The sequence below is a fragment of the Tasmannia lanceolata genome, unplaced genomic scaffold, assembly GCF_043159265.1.
Source record: "Tasmannia lanceolata isolate RefF3 unplaced genomic scaffold, GAP_Taslan_0.1 ptg000002l, whole genome shotgun sequence".
Taxonomy (NCBI): Eukaryota; Viridiplantae; Streptophyta; class Magnoliopsida; order Canellales; family Winteraceae; genus Tasmannia; species Tasmannia lanceolata.
In genome coordinates this window covers 41,788,170-41,803,982 of record NW_027518679.1, presented here as the reverse complement: position 1 = coordinate 41,803,982, position 15,813 = coordinate 41,788,170, and the positions used below count along the sequence as shown (strand labels likewise).

Below are 15,813 nucleotides of genomic sequence, written 5' to 3'. Positions count from 1 at the left end.
GCGAGATGTGTAAATGTATTGGAAGAGTAAACACGTAATAAGGGGATTAGTAATCTCCCAATGGCGCTTAGTTATGCGGAATTTTATATCACTTGTGGACTTCACGGGCTGTGTGTTACTATGAAGGGGGTGCAACTTTGGTCGGGTCAGGTTGAGCTTTTGGTAAAAAATGAATTGGAATCGACCAGAGCCCGACCCGAGTTTTATATAAAAGCTCAACCCGAATTCCCAAAAATTGACCTAATTTGCATCCCTATGACCGTTGGATGTCCCATTTCAAAAAATTAAAAAAAAAAAGAGCCATAGGGCGTACTCCTCCTGTTCGAACCGGAGTTTGAAACCAAACTTATTTTACAAGGACACTGGCAGTGGCACTCTGGCAGAATACGGGCCACCTATTGATGTTCCACAGGGTCAATGGTATAAGTTGCACAGTTATTCCTGTGCTGGGCTCATCATAGTTAAATAGGGTTGAGCCAAGTGGTGTTATTTCTTAGGGTAAGTAGTGTCAGGTCCGTGAGTCAGTCGTGTCGAGAGGTCCAAGATCCTTTGCCTAAGAAATTGATGAATTATTTAAAATTTCAGTTTTATCCCTTGTTAAAATTATCTAATCAACAAATAGAACTGCAAAAATGCCATATGGCCTTTAAGAGCATTGAGAGATGAGTCTGCCACACTTGAGGAGAAACCAAGTCCCAATAGAAAGGAACTAAAGTAGTCAAATCATGGTCAAATCTGGATTTGGAAGCCTCTATGATTCCATAGAGAGTGCTTAGTTTAATTTGCACACTTTACACCTGATGTTTTGATACGGTTAGGCACACCGTCTCTACCTAAACCTAGGCATATGCTGGGCCCAATATTTTACATACATGAGCAGGCCCACCATCTCCACCCAAATCCATGGATTGGGTGGGGCTCACCATTTACACCATGTTTTGATAGGGTAGGTCCCACCCACTCAAACCCCTACATCTGGTGGGACTAACCTTTGATTTTACCTCATATTTTGATGGGTGTGGGTCCCATGATCCCCTCCTAAGCCAATTACGTCTCATATTTTGATGGGATGGACCCAATTCCATAAGTAGCAGGTTGAAAAGACCAAATCCTTCCATTCCGAGAATAGAGCCTTCTCCACATTTAGGCCCTGTTTGTTTAAGATTATGACAACCGATTGTGACTGCCAAACCAATTATTTTACTCAAAATTACGTTTATATTTGAGTCCAATAATTGGTCTGGCACTCACCATGGGTTGTAATAATCTTAAACGAAAAGGGCCTTAAATCTGAGTCCTATAATTGGTTTGAACCCATAATCGGTTGCCACAATCTCAAACGAACTGGGCCTTAATTCTTATCCGGGTTTTATTACAGGTCTCCTTTTTCTTTGGGAGATAATTTTCTTTTTAAAAATAGTTGAAATGATTGATTCTTGTGCAATAGTAGGAAAAGAGATCTATTATTAAAGAATAGAATGATTCTGGTTTTGTCCACAGGGTCCGTTCCTCGCCCTTGGGAGTTTCTCACGTTTTGTTTTAGAGGCTGATTGGATACAGGCTTGGCACTCTATTGGAGTCTTAGGGGCATGCATGCGATTTTTGGATGATGTTTTCGTATTCAACTTTTAATTCATCCCTCTATTTTTACTATTATACGCGTGCACGCACGCACAAAAAAAATACTAACAAAATTTTACCTTCTGATGAAGAAAAATTGGCTCTAGACTCTGGTCTATATGAACTTTCCTCCAACCCCAGCTAATAGTCTAATAGGAAGGAGTGTGGAAATATCATATTCCTTATGAAAATAAAAAGTAAGCATGGAATTGATATTTCCACACCCCTTGCTATTGGAGGGGTTGGAGGAAGTTCCTCCAGACCGTTCTGGAGCCGAGTTTTGTTCCCGACCGATGGTGGTCCTTGACGACAATGAGATAGTGGTGATCACACTGAACCGTAGAATGGCAGGAGGTTGTCAATGCGGGTTGGCGTCAATAGGCGACACATGTAAAACACTCGCTGAAGGAGGAGCGAAGAGATCATCGTAAGACTGGAAAAAAACTAACCAAAAACCAATGAGAGGGAAAGGGAACTTGAAAGCACTTCGATAATAGTAAATGAGAGCAATGGTTTTCAAACTACCAAGTCATTGGTAAATTCGTAAACTTTTGTAATTAATTAGGGGATGTTTGGATACGTGGGTTTTAGAATCTTGTGATTTCTCATCCTTCTTTCCATCGAATTAGAGGGTAGGCGATTGTACCATTTCCAGAAATCTCAAAATGGGGGAGAGATTTCTAAAACCTTAATTTCTTGCTTAAAATCCAGGGTGATGGTTTGTAAAATCCAGAATTTTACACCGCTATCAAACTCAAACTTGGATTCTTAAAATCCACGTGTCCAAGCTGTCCCTTAGAATCATATTAATCAAAACTCGTAGAAATGGGAAACCAATATCTCTTAACGTGTGGTTGAGATTGGTTCTGGATCAAGGCAATCGGACGGCTATAATAGTAGTCACATCCAAAAAGGATCTAACGGCTTGGAACGCCCCTTCCATGTTTCATAGCCTTCCGAACAAGTCTGCAACCTGATTGTTAATCTAAATTCCGTCAATGGTCTGATCTTTGATCTAAACAATTCGACGGTCCAATCACGGACTCGAGATTTCCGACCATTAATCTGAAGAATTTGACTAATCCAATCACATAATTTGAAACATTTGGCGGATCTAATGGCTCTAAATCGGTCTGCTCACACGGATGGGCTGTTGCATCATGAATGAAGACAAAATCTGCTGAACAGTGAGTCGGTGTGGCTGCTCTCACATGCCACAGCCCAATCTGCGAAATGCCTTTCGCGATAAATTCTAGCAAATCCCGTTGTTCATTGCCCAGATAAGTTTAAGGAATACCATGCATTATTGTTCTATGAGAGTTTAGTTTCTAGTGTGACTCACCATATTAACGGTCCTCTTGAACCAGTGATTTTCTTCAACATGATTTTAAAACCGTTAATCTCTTCAACGTGATTTTAGCACCGTTTGAGAGCCAGCATGGAACCCACTACTTGTATCGGCCACCGGGGCCTTTATTCTCCAAATACTCAAGACCCACATTGAATGAATGAATAATCCTAACGATTCAACAAACATGATTTAGTTTCCACTGGAGATCTAAGGTGATCACCCAATTAACATGATTCAGGCAGCCCAAAGGACTACTAAATTTATTAAGTACCTTGACCTTCGAAACCACTATCAACAAAAGAGCCAAGTAGTTTTAAGTAGGTTTTCAATGACAAGTATGATTTTTTAGCTCTTGATGGTCCTGGGAAGTGAAACAGTCGTAGCTTCCATTGGTACTAGGCGAAACCACAATAAAAAGATCTATAAATTGATAAGAAACACTAATTCTTGAAGTGGGACGTCATCAGTGATTAGTAGTTGAACAACACCTCAGACATGGCAACGAAGCTGAATCTTAAGCTTCTTGTTGATAAAAAAAACCAACAAAGTTCTCTTTGCAGAAGCAGGGAAAGACTTTACAGATTTTCTCATGAGTCTCTTAGCTCTCCCAGTTGGGTCTGTGATAAGACTCCTCACCAAGCAAAAGATGGTTGGATGCATAGGGAAACTGTATGAGAGCGTCGAAAATTTAAGCGGCACTTACATTCTACCGGGTAGTGACAAGAACCTCCTTCTCAATCCTGTATGCCCAAACCCCCCTCTTTTATTGCAGAACGATCTGTCCACAGGAACAAAGCTCTTCTATTGCGTCCAAAAGCACCCATACGTAACACAGTTTAAAGATACTCACTGTCCTGGTCATGGATGCGGATTCTCGATATCTGAAAACACAAAGAAGACCAAACGGGGACACATATTTTACGTGGTTCGGCTATGCCTACTCCACGGTAACGTGAGATCTTTTAGTCTTTCATTCATACTGAAAATACATACACCCATCAACAATATATAAAGAGAAGGAATACCATATCTTGCCAATATTCATTCCCAATCTAATCCCATAGAATCAGCCAATCATCCACAAATAGCAACATGGCAATCTTGCAAGAATGGTAAGGAGCTCCAACGGTAATATTCTTCCACGTATCCAACACTCCCCCTCAAGTTGGTGTGAAAATGTCAATTGAGCCCAACTTGAAAAGAATCTGCTGAAGTCTTGACTTTGAAACTGCTTTTGTAAATATGTCCGCAAGTTGGTCTTCAATTTGAGTATAAGGAGTGCTAATAATTTTCTATTGAACCTTCTCTCGTACATAATGACAATCGACTTCTATGTGTTTATGTGTTTGGTTCGTTCATGAAACACGGGATTAGCAGCAATATGAATAGCAGCACGATTATCACAAAACATCTTAATTGTTTTTTTTGTAAAAAAACACATGTCTTGAAGAAGAAACTTTATCCAGACAATTTTACTGGCTCCAGCAGTCATAGCCCTATACTCAGCTTCAGCACTGGATCTGGCAACCACAGACTGCTTTTTACTTTTCCAAGTGACAAGATTACCACCTACCATCATACAGTAGCCAGTTGTAGATCTTCTATCAATACTTCAAGTCCAATTTGCATCAGTATATCCCATAATATCTATATGGGAATTATTTTTCATCCAAATTCCTCTACCGAGAGAACCTTTTAAGTATCTTAGAATTCTGTCAACAGCTTCTAAATGATTTGTTCTAGGAGCATGCATATGTTGACTAACAACAGCCACAGTGTGACTTATGTCAGGACGAGTAATAGTAAGATATATCAATCTTCCTACCAGTCTTTGATATCTCCCAACATCTTCAAGTATTTTTCCATCAAAGGGATTCATCTTGTTATTTGTTTTAAGTGGAGTTTCACACAGTTTTGCTCCTAATTTTCCAGTTTCTTTTAGTAAGTCAAAAGCATACTTTCGTTGAGATAAGAAAATCCCCTTTTTTGAATATGCGACTTCAATCCCTAGAAAATATTTTAGTTTTCCTAAATCCTTATATCAAATCTTTTATGAAAGTAAGCTTTTAAGTTTAAAATTCCATCTTCGTCATTTCCTGTAATAACAATATCATCGACATAAATCAATACTATAATTATCCCTTTCAAATTTCTTCTTGTAAACATGGAAGAATCAGCTATACTTCTTTTAAATCCCGCCTTAAACAAAGCATCGCTCAACATAGCAAACCAAGCCCGAGGAGACTGTTTTAAACCATATAGTGCCTTTTTTAATTTGCACACAATTCCATGCTTTCCTTCCATAGGATGTCCTAGAGGAAGATTCATATAAATATCTTCTTCTAGATCCCCATGCAGGAAGGCATTTTTTACATCCATTTGATAAAGATTCCATCCAGGGTTAACCGCAATAGAGATAAGGATTCTAACGGATCCCATTTTAGCCACTGGAGCAAAAGTTTCCTTATAATCATTCCCATAGGTTTGGGTAAACCCTTTGGCTACCAATCTTGCTTTGTATCGCTCAATAGAGCCATCGCTGTTGTGTTTAATCTTATAAACCCATTTACATCCGACGAGTTTTAACCCAACAGGCAATTGGACTATATCCCATGTATGATTTTTGTCCAATGCAAAAAGTTCTTCTTGCATAGCCTTCCTCCACACAGGTTGGGAATTAGCTTCATGAAAGAACGTGGGTTTAACTTTATCAGAAATTTTTGAAAGAAAAGAAGAGTGTGAAGCAGATACGTTACAATAAGACAAATAATTTTGGATGGGATACAAACATGCATGATATGTAAAAAATCTTTCAGGTGTAGAGGAGGATGAGAGGTACGATCAGACCTGCCTAAGGGTGGAGAGTCAAGAGGGTGATCATCTTCAGGGGATCGGGCCACAGGTACTTCTTCTTGTTCATGGTCGCCTTGTCCTCCTTGATCTCCACTTTCCTCATCATTATTTACAGGTCTTTCTTGATCTTCTTGAGTTTGGACAACAATTTTCTTATTTTCACTATTTGTTATAGGAAACATCCCAGAATACTCCCTCAGAGTTCTTTTTTCAGGATTGTTTAAACTGTGTTCTTGGAAGAAGGACTCATCTTCATTAAATTTGACATCCTGAGAGATGTAAAAAAAATTATTTTTTGGATCATAACACTTGCTTTAGCTGAAATATTCTAACAAAATTATCTTGGTGCCCGTAAATCTCCTTAATGGTAGTCTACAGATCTTTAGCATTCTCCGAATGTGTGAATATTTCAGTTATAGCTGGCTCCATAGAATTTAAGATCTAAGACATAACCAATTGATCATTAGTTTGCCGTTCAACAAAATTAGGATCGGTGATTTTAGGCATTTCCTTTTTTCCATTTATATAATCTATCTTTGATCTCCCACAGAGGGCCAAGGTGGCAGTTCGAGACCATGAAATGTAATTTAACCTATTGAGAGGGACAGATGTAAGTCTAATCCCAGTATTGTGGTCAAACTCATGAAAAGTGGCTTTACCCTTCGATTTATCAATAGCATCCGTGGTTATAAATAAAAAGGAGCGAAGGTACCAGCAGTGACGAGTCAAGAAAAGACACCAGCTAAGAGCACCAGGGATCAACTGCCACTCGAGCACCAAGTATTTATTTCAACAAAATACCAGCGAAGGCTCCGGTTGCAAGCCAAGTGTGTAGCTTGTAATGATGGAGGAGTCGGTGAGAAATAAAATAATAACTTTTTGATGGATGTGAGAGGACGGTTAAGAAGAAAAAAATATATCTTGCCTTGGTGATAGAGATAAAGTAACTTGGGAAAGGTAATATTAATGAAAGCTTGTAAAGATGGGAATAAAATAATGAATATATGATGGCTGTGAGAAAAAAAGATAAAGTAATTGGAAATGGATAAATAACTTGCAAGCCCCATTATTTTCACTTTACAACCCAGATCACTGAGTTGCTTGTCTCTGTAGAAGTTTGGTGCAAAAAAAAGGAGAAAAATGAAGCTTGGAGATAATGGAAGATGGGTGCAACAGCTGATGGTTTTGGTCGCAACGGCTACACGCAAAAAGACAGATGCGACAATAAGATCAAGCTATCTCTGGAAAGGGATGGATCATGCTCTGATACCATGACAACACAAAGAAGACCAAACGGGGACACATATTTTACGTGGTTCGGCATTGCCTACTCCACGGTAACGAGAGATCTTTTAGGATGTGTTTGGCGTACCGTTTGAAATAAAGTTTAAAAAGCCGTTTTGCAAAACGGCGTTTTGGTTCAAAACGACATTTTGCCAAACGGCGTTTCCATGTTTGGTTGGCCAGATCAAAACTGCATTTAAACGGCAAACGGAGGTATTGTGTGTTTGGTTGCAAATGCCCCAAAATGGAGTTTTAGTGGTAAAATGACCAAAAAGGGCATTGTTTGGTTGGCCTGAATGTAACTCAACTACTCTCTCATTAGGCCCAATATTAAAAGGTCATTAGGATCTCATTCAAACACTATTAAAATTAAACATCATTGCCAAAAAAAAAAAAAAAAAAGGCTATACCTTTGGGGTTCTTCACCTTCTTCTTCTCAACGGTTGGATTTGACGGACGAGTGGAGGCACTGAGGCAGTGAGGCATGAGAGGGTTTACAACTTTGCAAAGTAGATGAAGAAAGTAAGAAACTAGGGTTTCTTTTAATTCTTTTGTCTTTAAAAAATCAAAATTAAGAGATCATATAATGATATCAGCAGCCCCTTGTTTTGAATTAAATATTAACAATTTAACAAATTTGTATCTTCAAGAATGATATTAACACCCCCACTTTTTTTGCATTTGACGTAACGCATAAAATCGCACGCATATACGTAAAAATGGGTTTTGGTAAGGGCAAACATGTAAAAACCCACAGCCCAAAAACTCCGTTGAAAACGGCATTTTGCAAATGGACCTCCCCCCTTCTGTTTGCAAAACGCCGTTTTGAGGGTTCAAAACGGCGTTTCAAACGGTGGCTGTGCACCCAAACACTCCCAAACGGCCGTTTGGCCCCAAAATGGTGTTTCAAACGGTACGCCAAACACGCACTTAGTCTTTCATTCATACTGAAAATACATACACCCATCAACAATATATAAAGAGAAGGAAGACAATATCTTGCCAATATTCATTCCCAATCTAATCCCATAGAATCAGCCAATCATCCACAAATAGCAACATGGCAATCTTGCAAGAATGGTAAGGAGCTCCAACGGTAATATTCTTGCACGTATCCAACAATGTCCTATGAGTATAGCGTCACAACAAATGCATTTTCTAAAGATGGATTTGTTAAGGGCATGGTGACTTACATGGTGACTGATGATTTGGTGGTGACACCCATAACCATATGCATCATCTCTAGCTTTATTCCCCTAGATAAGTTCAATCTGAAGGATAACGGTGTACTTGAAGAGAAGGTGGTGGAAGTAGGTAAGGAAGAGGTATGTTGTCTAGATGCCATATTATAGTACTTTTTTCCTTTCTAATAGTTTAGTTTTTTCGCATGATAATAGTTTTGTGAAGCCATTCAAGAGTAAAAATGGTGTTCTGATGGACAACATAGTTCTTCTCTGTTAGAGAATAAGATCATCACAAGATCTGACCGTTGGATGGTTAATTGGTTACTAGATTAGGAATTATGCTTGATTAGGTAACTAGATTAGATTAACAATTATGTTAGATTAGAATATTCTATTCTTATGTCTTTCCCTTCTTAATCTTTCTGCCTTTATGATTCTCCTTATACATAGTCTTGCACTCTTCTGTTTGCAATCTGATCTCTGTTTTGATAGGGTTTGGCTCTTCTAAAGGCTTCGTTGCAGTCCAATACAGCTCTCAGTGATGTATTCCTTGGGAAGTAGGCTTTATGAGGAAATTTCACAAGTAGGAAAGTTGGGCGGTGCGGTTTTTCTGCATTTTGGAAATCATTTTGTTACTTTGTTTTGACACTTCTTTATGGTTTCATGGGAGGCTTATCTTTTTTTCTTTCTTTTTGAATGGCAGACTGCAAACCTTAATTACTAGACTATCTTTTTAGCCTATATAAGATGATGATGTTGTTAATTTACCAACTTCTCCAAAAACTTAAGTTGTTGGAGAAAGGCGTTATTTTAACACTCCCCCGCACAGGTGGCCCACTTGACAAACATGTGGCACATGTGGTCCCACTTTGGGCCAACCATCGCATGTGAATTTTTGCTATCCGGGAGGTTTGAACTCGAGGCCTTTAGCTTTGATACCATGTTAACTTACCAACTTCTCCAAAAGCTTAAGCGGTTGGAGAAAGGGGTTATTTATCTTTTATACTTCAACAGCTGTTGCTTCTTTTGACTGAACTTTCTTTGATAGCATTGTGTTCTCGGCTGTCAAGTATTAAGAACTAGATGTATGTGGAGCTTCTTTTGTCAAGCATAGTAGTAAAAATAATGCTAATGAGACTTGGAGTAAGGATACATTTTGGAGTCCACATGTGCCAAACATCATACATGAGTGGTGTTGGTGTTATGTCTCGGGGTTCCCAGCAATTCGAAGTAAGCCGTTTTTAAAGTCAATGCTATTAGTAGAAATGGATTTGCTAGGCAACTCGCAGAAAGCCATTTCTTGGCTCAATTTTGCAGGAGAAAGCGGCCACCTCGGATGAATTAAATGAATAAAACAGAATCTGCTAAAAACTGAGCCTTTGTGGCTGCTCTGCCCTGCATAATTGATCCGGGAAATGGTTTTGGTGAAACTGCCTAGCAAATTTCTAGTAAAAATAATGCCAAGAAGACATGCACAATGCCGGCCACCTCTTAATTCGCGGACTGGGCACATCATAGTTCAATAGGCTAGAGCCAAAGTGGTGTTAGTTCTTAAGATAAGTCATGTTAGGTCTGTGGATCAGTCGTAGAGAGGTCCAAGATCGTTTGCCTAAGAAATTAATGAATTATTTTAAAAATTCAGATTGAACCCTTGTTAAAATTATGTAATCAACAAATAGAATATTCTCTCCATTCATGAGGTGGCTGGTCGATCTGGCATGCGACTGACCAGCCGCGAACTGCCTTTTGCGATGGACGCTAGCAATTCCCATAAAATAATATTACAAAATGAAAAGAAATTAAGACTACAATTCGTAATGCGTAATGGGAAATGTTATTAGTACTACTTTATTTTGATGAGGGCGCTCCTCACTTTATTACAAGTACGGTATGCCCCGCACCATAGGATGATCCAAACAGTCCAGTAAATGGGCCACAGCCTAAATAGGCTGTGCCCAAAAAATTATTTCTATAGGTTGATCCTAACCCTCCGATCTATAGAGGATTAAGATCAACCCTCTAACATTCAGATCGGAGGGTTAGGATCAACCTATGGAAATGATTTTTGGGGTACAGCCTATTTAGGCTGTGGTCCATCTATTGTACGGTTTGGATCATCCTATGGTGCGGGGCATACCGTACTTTTAATAAAGTGAGGAGTGCCCTCATCAAACTATAGTAGTGCTGATAACATTTCCCTTCGTAATTTGGTAATGTTATTTTAAACGTGAGAAGGGAGATTTTATATTGTGTGCGTGCGGAAGTCCCAAAAGGTACAGTGGGCCCCACTTCAAATGATGATTGAAACTGTTTACTTGTTATGATCATCCTATGAAATATGATCATCCAATGGGGATCATCCTATGGTGTACATCCTATGATCACCCTCCACAGATCGGTGGGTTAAGATCATCCTATGTAAATATGATGTACACCATAGGTCTATCTCCATAGGATGATCTTAACCCGCCGATCTGTGGAGTGATTGTGCATTATAAAAACCTCTATAGATTGGAGGGTTAGGATCATCCAATTGAGTAGGGGTCTAACAAACTGCCTATTTATGTTGGGATGATGTTAGGATCATCATCCTATGAGATGATCTCCGGGATACATCCTATTTACGTTGGGGTCTAACAAATAAACGGTTTGAATCATTATATAAAGTGGGCCTTATTGTACTTTTGGAAAAGTACTGGCCTTCGCCACCCAACTTGGTTGGGATTTTAAGCTGAAGTACAATATTCCAACAAATAAAGGGAGGAAAGACTTGAAACTGCTAGGAACATAACAGAGAACATAACTTTGGATATGATAGAATGAAAGAAAATGATCCACGTAGAACAACCTAATTAGAACCAGGATTAGAGCTGCGTAGATTCCTTTTACATTCTTTATGATTTTTTTTCCTAAATGATTCATTTAGCCGACCCCAACTAGTTTGGGACAAAGGCTTTGTTGAGTTGAGTTGAAATGATTGATTCTCGTGCAATACAACGTAAAGAGATCTGTTATTAAACAATAGAACGATTCTGGTTTTTTCAACCGGGTCGTTCCTCACCCTCGGGAGTTTTTGACGTTTTGTTTTAGAGACTGATTGTCGGATACAGGCTTGGCACCCTATTGGAGTCTTAGGGGCATGCATGTTTTCATATTCAACTTTTGATTCATTCCTCTATATTTTTACCAATTTTTGGACGATTAAACACAAAAAATTACAAACAAAATCTTACCTTTGGATGGTGGTCCTCGATGGCAATGAGTCAGTGACGGTCACAACGAACTACAGAGACACAAGTAAAGCACTCGCGGAGGGACGAGGCAAGAGATATTGTCAGCGGGAAGATTTCTAAGAAAAAACCAATAAGAAGAACAGGGAACTTGAAATAATAGTTAATGAGAGTAATAGTTTCAAACTACCAACTCATCCTAAACTTTTTGTAATTACTTAGAATCATATTAATCAAAACTCGTAGAAATGGGAAACCAATATATCTTAACGTGTGGTTGATTGGTTCTGAATCAAGGCAATCGGACGGCTATAATGGTAGTTATATCCGAAAAGGATCTAACGGCTTTGATCGCCCCTTCCATGCTTCATAGCCTTCCGAACAAATCTTCAACCCGATTGTTGATCTAAATTCCGTCAACAATCTGATCTTTGATCTAAACAATTCAAAGGCCAATAATGAACATGAGATTTCTAATCCAATCACTAATTAGAAACATTTGGCCGATATAATGGCTCTAAATGGGAAGGTTTAGTAGGATTTGACCCTTGATCCAACCAATCTGACGAATTCTATTCTGATTAGCATGATGGAACATCCAGCTCTCGATCGGATGAGATGCCACTTGCATCACCTACCCAAGGTGGGGCCGGGTGTTACAATGAAAGCTAAAAAGCCATCAATGAAAACGCTTCAATGTAAGTACACGCCCATGTATATAAACCTGTATTTTTTAAAACATCTTGGGAAAGCTTGGGTATGGCTGAGACTTGGCATTGGTGCTAAAAAATAGAAAGAAAAAAAAATCAATCCAATGAAACAACACCCCATTTTGTTCATTTCCCATTTAAGTTTAAGGACTACGCATGAATTATTGTTCTATGAGAGTTTAGTTCCTAGTGTGATTCACCATATGAACTGTAATATTGAACCAATGATCCACTTAAAAATGATTTTAGCACCGTTTGAGATCCAGTATGGAGCCCACTACTTGTTTGGGCCCCCAATGTGGTCGGGCATACTGCCTTTGATCTTCAAAGATTCAAAGAGTCACATTGAATGAATGATCCTAACGATTCAACAAAGATGATTTATTTTCCGAGATTCAAGGTGTGCACCTAATTAACATGAATCAGGCAGCCTTTACGAAGGAAAAATTGCCAATGGGGGACACCAAAATACAAGAATTGTCAAGGGCGGACACAATTTTGAAAATTATTGAAGAGGGTTGATAACCCCCTTTCGACAGTTTGATATCCCCATTTAGAGGGTTGATAACCCCCATTTATAGACTTGATAACCCCTATTTCGTCCCTCTCTAAAAAAATTTCAAAAGTGTCCCCCGTTGGCAATTCTCGTATTTTGATGTCCCCCATTGGCAATTTTTCCATTTACCAACTCCCTTGACAATTGTAGCGCCAAGATCAACAAAAGAGATAAGGGCCCATTTGGATACCTCTCATTTTGTATTTGGATTTGGAATTGAGTTTTGAATACAAAATGAATAGATGCGGCAGCTCATGTAGAGGGAGGCAGAGAGGGAAGTACTTCCTAGTGGAGGGAGAGGTTGAGGAGCAAAGAGGGTGAGGGAAACTGCCAGATCTATGGGTTTTCAATTTCTTATTTCCACAGCAAATTTAGAAATTTGATTTTTTTCACTGTCGGCTGCAGAATTAGAAGTCTAAGAATTTGATCCGATCCAAATTATAATGCAAAAAGGGGCTGCAAATGTGAGAAATCCAAATCAAAATCTTCTCGTCATCCAAACGAGTCCTAAGTACTTAAAAGTAGATTTTCTTGACATGCGTGACACTTTTGACTCTTTAATGCCCTGGGAAGTGGAACCGGCCGTACTTTAATTTTCCATTGGTAATAGGAGAAAGTGAGAAACCACAAGAAAAGGATCTATAAAATGGGTCGTCAGTGATTTGTAGTTCTACACTCCCTCGAACATGGCAACGAATCAGAATATGAAACTGAAGCTCATCGTGGACAAGAAAGCCAACAAGTTGCTCTTCGCAGAAGCTGGGAAAGACTTTGCAGATTTTCTAATGAGCCTCTTAACTCTTCCTGTTGGGTCTGTGATTAGACTCACCAAGCCAAAGATGGTTGGGTGCGTAGGGGAACTGTATGAGAGCGTCGAAAATTTAGGCTACACTTTCATTCAACCGGGACTAGACAAGAACTTCCTTCTCAATCCTGCATGCCTAAACCCCCCTATTTTATTGCAGAACGAGGTGCCCAAAGCAACACGGTTCTTTTCTTGCCTCCAAAGGCACTCATATGTAGCACAATCTACAGCTACTCGCTGTCCTTCTCCTGGATGCGGATACTTGATGTCCAACGAGTTGAACTTTCTTCCTAACAACACAATTGATGCATTTTCTAAAGGCGGATTTGTTAAGGATGTGGTGACTTACATGGTGTAACTGATGCTTTGGTGGTGACACCCATAAATAGCATCTCTACTTTTCTTCCCCTCAATAAGTTCAATCTAAACGATACAGTTGTCCTTGAAGAGAAGGTGGTGGAAGTGGGTATGGAAGAGGTATGCTGTGCCCTATTTTCATACTTTTTTCCTTTCTAATAGCCATATTTTTTTAGCATGATTATGGTTTCTTGGTAGGCAACAGGGTTCTTCTCCTTACATACTATTGCACTCTTCTGTTTGTGAACTGATCTCTGTTTTGATAGGGTTTGGCTCTGTTAAAAGCTTCGTTTCAGTCCAGTACAGCTATCAGTGATGTATTCCTTGGGAAGTAGGTTCTACTGAAGTCTGAAGATATGTTTTAGTGTTTTACTAGTAGAAAAGCAGGGCAGGGGTGGTGGTTTTTATTCTTTTTTATTTTTTGGTGTTTTGGGAATCATTTTGCCAACACTTCTTTTAGCCTTTATAAGATGTTGTTGTTGCTTCTTTAGACTTGACTTGCTTTGATAGAATTGTGTTCTCTTGTCGTGTTGAAAACTTATAAAAGTTAAAAAAAACTTTAAAGTTTAAATTCGAATCTAATTAAAGAGGGCTTTAAGGCTTGAATGAGGGTCCTAACGTTTTGGATTGTGATCTAAGGATTAGGAGTTGGGGCTCTAAAGTTTGGATCACTTAATGAAGATTCTAAGATTAAGGGGTACCAACCTGTTGTGGTAAGCTTTGCTTGATCTGTGAGTTACAAGGCCAATATACGACAACGAAGTGATTTTTTTTTTGGGCTGCCTTATTGCGCTCTACAATCCATGACAAAAGGCGAAACTGAAGTCTAAGAGATCTGTATGTTGGAGTGTGCGCGGCACGAAAAGACTTGTTGGCTTTTCTAATGAACTTCGGTGTGCACGAAAAGACTTGTTGGAGAAGCTGGAAAATATTTCATAGATTTTCTCACGAGTATCTTATCTTTCCCTATTGGGTCTGTAACAAGACTCCTCACCAGGGAAAACATGGTGGGATGCTTAGGTAAACTATACGAGAGTGTCGAGAATTTAAGTAAAATCTACACTCAACGAGGCCATGACAAAAACTTCCTTCTCAATCCTTCAATGCCCTCTATCCCTTCATGCCCAAACCCTCATCTTTTAGGGCAGAACAATGATTCTACATCAACAAAGAAGTATTTCTCTTGCTACTCCACCCAAAGCTCCAGTTATGGTTCTCACGGTGGTTACATTCACCCATATGTAACCGAGGTTAAAGGTACTCCCTGTCCTTATTGTAAGACCCAGATGAATAAAGAGTTGGCCTATGTCTTTCCTAACAACACAACAAAGGTAGTTTCTAATGAGGAGGGGGGATTTGTTAAGGGTGTGGTGACTTACATGGTCACCGATGATTTGGTAGTGACACCCATGTCCACCGTTGAGGCCATTACTCTCCTCAGTGAGTTTAATGTCAAGGATACTGGTGTCCTTGAATCGAAGGTTGTCCGAGTGGGCTTCAAAGAGGTAAGGCTATCCTTTTTTGCCTGTTTTTTCTATAAAGAACAGATAAGGCTATCCTTTTCCGTTTATGCTCTAGTATTGTTCTTCTCTTTTTTAACTAGTCTCTGTTTTGACAGGGTTTGGATCTCTTTGTTAACTAGTAGTGTTCCTCAGTTCCTCTCTCTCTCTCTCTCTCTCTCTCTCTCTCTCTCTCTCTCTAAAGACTATTTTTCTTTCTCTTTATCCTATTTTCTATTTCATGGTATTTTTAAGGGTGGTTATGGGTTTTGACGAACAACAGTAAGCCAATCTAAGTATAGTCTTGTAATTATTTTTATGAATTGAGTTGCGGAAAGACAGGGTGGGCTGAGCGACCTAAACA

General features: G+C 39.2%; 1 protein-coding gene and 1 long non-coding RNA gene across 2 annotated transcripts; both read left to right on the top strand.

Moving 5' to 3' along the window:
• Positions 1–1,913: 1,913 nt before the first annotated feature.
• LOC143891861 (uncharacterized) lies at positions 1,914–15,592 on the top strand. The gene is made up of 6 exons (XM_077396369.1): positions 1,914–2,047; positions 3,491–3,713; positions 8,287–8,433; positions 8,785–8,849; positions 14,858–15,455; positions 15,569–15,592. Exons 1-6 carry the CDS (start codon positions 1,914–1,916, stop codon positions 15,590–15,592), a joined length of 1,191 nt encoding a protein of 396 aa, XP_077252484.1.
• LOC143884974 (uncharacterized) lies at positions 13,313–14,440 on the top strand. Its single transcript, XR_013253103.1, has 2 exons — positions 13,313–14,070; positions 14,217–14,440. It is a non-coding gene; the product is annotated as an uncharacterized LOC143884974 (long non-coding RNA).
• Positions 15,593–15,813: the final 221 nt, after the last annotated feature.

Excerpts from the sequence above, each read along its gene's own strand:
- LOC143891861 (XM_077396369.1), top strand. The coding sequence starts at position 1,914 with ATGGTGGTCCTTGACGACAATGAGATAGTGGTGATCACACTGAACCGT. Across the intron at positions 3,714-8,286 it reads AGAACCTCCTTCTCAATCCT|GGCATGGTGACTTACATGGT; the intron begins GTATGCCCAAAC and ends GGATTTGTTAAG. Across the intron at positions 15,456-15,568 it reads TCCGAGTGGGCTTCAAAGAG|GGTTTGGATCTCTTTGTTAA; the intron begins GTAAGGCTATCC and ends CTGTTTTGACAG.